Below are 6,000 nucleotides of genomic sequence, written 5' to 3' on the forward strand. Positions count from 1 at the left end.
AAAAATTCACAAAGTCTACTTAATAAATTAAATATAGAGAGAGATACACAAGGTCTGACAATTAAGTTCATGAAGTCCTTCTAGAAAAAGTGCTACCTAACTCATTGCTGAATATTACTCTAGTCACCTTCAAAGTATTACATGGCCCCTTGGGAAGCTATGCATTGATGTTAGTGCCTCATCTATCCTTCAAAGCAATTTTGGAACTCTTTTTCTGGAATGACCATTAGACCTGTGATTGTATGGCATGTGAAAACATGCAACATGCAAGACATCACCACATGTCAGCACAAACACAGCTGTGAGATGTTGATATACCAAAATTATGAAATGCAACCACATTGTTTGTATGGTGCTGCCAATGTAAGGACACAGTGGCAAGTTCAGGGGTGTAATTGTCAGACCTTGTACAAATCTCAGGTATAGCACTCATCATTTGACATACATAAAATATATATTTGATAAAAGTACATATGTATTTATATATTTGCATATTTGATTTTGATACGTCAGAATCTGTACCTTCTGCTCTGGCTCTTTGACTTCTCTTTTGTGTAGTAGATGATGAAATTTTATGGGATGAACCACTTCATAATTCTTTATCCCAGTACTAACTGAAAAAAAGAAGAAAAAGAAAAAAATATCCATTTTTAAAAATTTTCTTTGGAAATTAAAGCAGAAACTTTCAAAAATTACTAGTAATATCAAATTTCTATTGTTCTAAAATGGCTTTGATTCATTTGACCACTCAAAACCCATTATATCTAATTCTGAAGATGAGAAAAAGAGGTTAAAATTGACTAAGAACTCTTTGAGTCAAATGGGATGTCAAAGTAATGAAATACCCTTCTTTTAATGGCTTGAGAGTCTAAAAATATTTTTCAAAATAAGCCACCTGCACTGATGCTATAATATCTTAATTTTGAATAGGATTTGGGTTTTTTAATTGTTTGAGAAAAGGGAGCAGATTAAATGGTCTTTGAAGTTAGTTCAACTAGTCTATGATTTTATGCAAATAAACAGGTAATCCCTTGTAACCCCAGGATCATTAGGATAGCTAATTTCTGTTAATCACTTGTGATAAAATGAGCCTCATCACACTGACAAACTTCAAGAACAACACCACAAGCTTCTTCAGTTACTCGTTTCTTGCTCTCATGGAGGTAATCACTGGGCATCCTTCATTTCTATTTAATAATTTTTGGTAAAGGAAATTAATAACAGCCTCTACAAAGAACATTTTGTAACAGAAGTTTAAAAGCCTAAAGGAACATTGAATGGATCATCTTTCTCTCTACTGAGTTAAAATTCTTAATTATCATAATCATTTCAAAACAAAGATGCCAGAGGTAAGAAAATTACCCTTGCCAGAAATTAACCGGTGGTATTGACAGAATTCCCAGATGCCTTCTTTAGTGACAGGAAACAAGTATACCATAAGGTACCAACATGCTGCCTGGTGTATTACGGTGACTAATCAATGCAATTAGTCTTGCTAACATGAGTTCATGAAGCCAACGTTCACTAGTGCTGCTCCCAAGGTAACTCATTCAAAGCTGCTGTATTTGTGGTTTTCATTCATCTCATACATGATTCTAACAGGAAATATTAGTCCAAACTACCTTCAGGTCATAAAATAACAACTGTCCACTTGATTCTTTGTATAAAAGCAGAAATAAACACTCCCCAGTCAGAGGGGAAATAGGCTAATCTAGCCAACACAATCTTTTTTGATACCCACGCTGACCTCTATGCTTCTAGTTCACTTGTGAATTCTAATGTTTCATGAAATCATAAATTATCAACTAGATCTTACTCAAAATATGTACATTAGTTATGAAATAGATTTCCACCTCTTTGGTGGCTAAGCACTTCCGAATAGAAACCAAAAACTAAGAACTCTGGCATAACAAAATAATATTTCTTTTAAAAGCGTTTGGCTGGCCAGGCACGGTGGCTCACATGTACAATCCTAGCACTCTGGGATATCAAAGCAGGAAGATCATTTGAGTTCAGGAGTTTGAGACTAGCCTGAGCCAAGTGCTAGGCTTTACTAAAAATAAAAGATTAGCTGAGCATGGTGGCAGGTGCCTGTGGTCTCAGGTACTCTGGAGGCTGAGACAGGAGGAAAGTTTGCATCCAGGAGTTTGAGATTTCTGTGAGCTAAGTAAATGCCATCGCACTCTAGTCTGAGTGACAGAGTGAGACTCTATCTCAAAAAAATAAATGGATAAAAATTAAACGAAATAAATAAAAACCTTTGGCAATCTTTCACTCCCTTCAATTTGAAGTGAACGGATTCCCAGCTCTTTCAAATCCTTCCCACACAGTATGTTCTCTAGACAAATGAGACAGAATTGCCCTGAAAGGCTTTTATTCTCCTGAAACTTAGAAGGTAACTGAAAAAATGAGATCTAAGCTGTAACAAAATTACATGGCAGTTACAGGGACGTAACAGACCTAAACTTTGGCTTATTTATCCTCAGGTTTCATAAGACAGCACAGCCTCCTCTCAGCTGAATAACATCAGGTTAATTATTTTGAACCCTGTGGGAACAAACGTAACACTAACTGTCATCCAGGCATTACACAAACGCAAGGTGTAATGCAATCTGTTTCTCCTACTTCACTTCAGCGCTTGCTTTCTCTCTGCCTCAGAACTCACATGTTGGGTTAGTTTTGACCAGCAAAACTGGATGAAGAAAAAGAAGACTGCATTTTTATTTGGATTGGGTAATAATTTTTCCCGTGTATTAGTCTTAGAAAATCCAAAGCCCATGAGCAAGGTTAATATAACAGACATCTGTCTGGATTGCTCCTTTATTTGTTAATGTCTTTGCGATGAGAACACTTGTATGTAATACTGACATTTTCATTTTTGTTCAAAACTGTTTAAAGCCATGTCTTTCGAAACTGAACACATGAGATTAAGTCCTGAATTAGGGCTTATGCAATGACTTTGACTTAAGTTCTGAGATTTTCTGAATCACCACGAACTGTGATTTAAATTTCATGCAGTAGAAGTGAGTCAAAGCATTAAGGAAAACAACGCATCCTAATTATGTCTATGATTTTGGCTATTAAGGTTATAATACTTAATATATTCTTTTGGGTCTTCTAGCTACTATATAAAGGTAATAAAGAACTGAAATAAAATAATTTCAAAACTACCATTTCCCTTGGATATTCTGCTGAAATGTGCCATAGACCTTTCTCCTTAGTCAGCGCATTCACTCGCATCCTCACCCCCAAACACCCGTCACATTCTTTTAAACGTTTATTTTTTTCTTTTCCTAGCATGGAATCCCATAAACCATTTGCTCAGGGGATTGTGAAGCTCATTACAAATAGTGACCTTGTTTTATGTCTTATTGTTGCATTTCAGGGGTCTGGGAAGTGGGCGAAGGTCATCAGAGAGGCTCACACGTATTCCTTTGATGATGGGAGTAGAGAATGAAATGGGGAGAGATGGGGAATGAAAATTGCTTTCCTTCTTACACTGCGGCTGGAAAATAAACCCAAATGAGAATCATAACAGGGGTATTTCAATGGCCAAGGAGACACCATTGAAAATGTAAGTTTGGAAGGTAAGGGAGGGGCCCCGTTTCACTTTTAGGCATGACTGCTAAGGAACACGATGTCTCTTGGTGCCATGTTGTAAATGCACTCAGATGGGGTGTCCCATTTCACTGAATGGGCTGTAATGTGCACGGACTCCCCTGTCAGCCAAGTCTGTGAATGGGTCCGGCCTGACCTTCATGCTCTTCAACAAGCTGGTACGAAAGCAGTTCTTATGCTTTGGCTAAGAAAAGGATCCCAAAGTGTTGTTGGGGATAGTACTTTTGGAGAATGTAAGAGGGGAAGACTCCTAGTTTGACTCAAAAAGTAAGAATTCCACATCAATAACTTACATGCCTGGCATGAGTGCATCAGTGCTATATGCGAAGATAGTGAGTAAAAATTTTATGACATTAGAAAACAAATCAGGAACAAATCAAAGGTAGGAAAACCGATTTTAGTGACAAAGTACTAAGCAGGCACTTGGAAGGGGAGGATCCTTCTCTCTCTCACCTTTTACCTCTTTTGATAATCTATTCATATCCCCAAGTCTAAGACCAAAGCAAAGGCCTGAAGGCTAATGTACTGACTTCAATAGCTCTGGAAATGGAAATAATCTGAAGAAATCTGTTACCCATCTAACTGAAGCAAAATCTAATTAGAGAATTTACCGGAAATGCAGAGGCATGCTAGACATAATTTGTCATTAGGAAGTGGTATGTTTTTCTACTTTTAAACTCTTGATAAGGCCAGCAAACCAGAAACAGCTTATCAATTTAAGCTTAACAGCAATGTTGTTTTGTCAAGTAATATCACAGTATATTACCAGTAAAAAAAAAGAATCGGTCAACTGTTTCATTTCAGTTACTCACATTTATTATCATTAGCAATGAAAGGATTAGATATAAAAATATGTACCCAAGGCTCGGCACCCATATCTCAGTGAGTAGGGCTCCAGCCACATACATGGAGGTTTGCGGTTCCAGCCCAGCCCAGGCTTGCTAAACGACAATGACAATTGCACACAAAAAATAGCTGGGCATTGTAGTGAGTGTCTGTAGTCTCAGCTGCTTGGGAGCCTGGGTCAAGAGAATCATTTAAGCCCAAGAGTTTAAGGTTGCTGTGAGCTGTGACATCACAGCACTCTACCAAGGGCGACATAGGGAGACTCTGTGTCAAAAAAAAAAAAAAGTACCCAAGAGGAACAAAAGGAGTCAAATTAACCCTGATAATAATAGGTATTTTCCAAAGCCTTCTATACAGCAATAACCAGTCAAATATGCCCTGTCATCACCACTCTAAAAACAGTGCAGTGGGTTTTAATGAGTTTCACTTTTTGACTCCAAACACATTCACTGATGCTATATGAAATTTTCCCTTTTATTTCTAAATTCTCACATCAGACACATAAACATTAGTTCAATGCCTCCTACTGCCTCTTTAACACTGAGTCTTTACATTTCCACAGCCCCCACGTTTACAGAAACCAGCCCAACTGGTTGGTAAAAGTGGTTGAGAAAACAAAACAAAACAAAACAAAAAAAACAATTAAAACATGTCATACAATAAAATTATCAGAAGAAAATGAAAAGCAGGAAGTTCACCGGTGTATCTAACAGAACCTGGAAAAGGGTTGAACACCGACCTGGACCTGGAGAGAGGAGGAGAGTGACCATGAGAAGAAGCCCTGGCACCATGCTGGGCGGTTCCAGGAACACAGCTCTTGCCCGCTTTGCTCCAACTGGGCTGCTGGGTCTGTCCCTGAGACCTTTCAAGTGAGACAGAACAAAACTCCCTGGTTCATTCTTGTCTCCGCTTCAGGAAGTGTTTACCAAAGGTGTTGCACAACCTCGAAGCTGTGGTCCTACAACAATGGCACAGGAGAAGGAAGTCCTGGCTGCCTCCTGGCTCTCAGATTCCTTGTTTTTCTCTGCTTCTCCATACTTCCCACTCTGAAGTAGCACATCTCCTGTCTATTACCATAGCCTGGGAAGCTACAAGGAGGTCATTGCTTTGATGAATCTTGAAAAAGTGCCAGTTATTTATCATATACATGATATTTAAATATATGTATGTTTTATGTAGATATAAATTTTTTGCTATGCCAGCAAAAAGTTATGAAGAATGTGATTCTTCCCTTACATACATAATGTGGTTCTGTGGAGCAATTTCTAATTCTGTCCAATTAGAATGTAAAATTCTCTAATTCTACTGTCTCTAGAATTAGAGAATTTTACATACTAAAATTCTCCCCAATCTTCTCATGTTTCATTCTTACACAAAGGTGAACTCAGGGAGCTCAAACTATCTTGAAATAAGAACAAGTGACAAGAAAAGCACAAGGTTTTTCTGATGCCTGGGAAGGGTGGAAGGTGGTATATTTGTATTGTAATTGACAAACATGAGAAAATCTTCAAAACCCAAAGGATAAAATTTCCAGAG

The 6,000-nt window shown here is 37.8% G+C and overlaps 1 protein-coding gene across 1 annotated transcript in view; it reads right to left on the minus strand.

Annotated features, from left to right (window-relative positions):
* ADAM28 (ADAM metallopeptidase domain 28) overlaps positions 1 to 5,255 on the minus strand; it is a 66,839-nt gene extending 61,584 nt beyond the window's left edge. Inside the window, exons 1-3 of the mRNA XM_023515546.1 lie at positions 5,210 to 5,255; positions 2,547 to 2,571; positions 523 to 610 (exon numbers count right to left, since the gene is read on the minus strand). Coding sequence (XP_023371314.1) covers positions 523 to 610; positions 2,547 to 2,571; positions 5,210 to 5,255 — 159 coding nt within the window. The remainder of the gene's footprint in view (positions 1 to 522; positions 611 to 2,546; positions 2,572 to 5,209) is intronic.
* Between the last annotated feature and the right edge of the window lie 745 nt (positions 5,256 to 6,000).

Source organism: Otolemur garnettii, unplaced genomic scaffold, assembly GCF_000181295.1.
Source record: "Otolemur garnettii isolate 467f Iridium unplaced genomic scaffold, OtoGar3 scaffold00074, whole genome shotgun sequence".
NCBI lineage: Eukaryota > Metazoa > Chordata > Mammalia > Primates > Galagidae > Otolemur > Otolemur garnettii.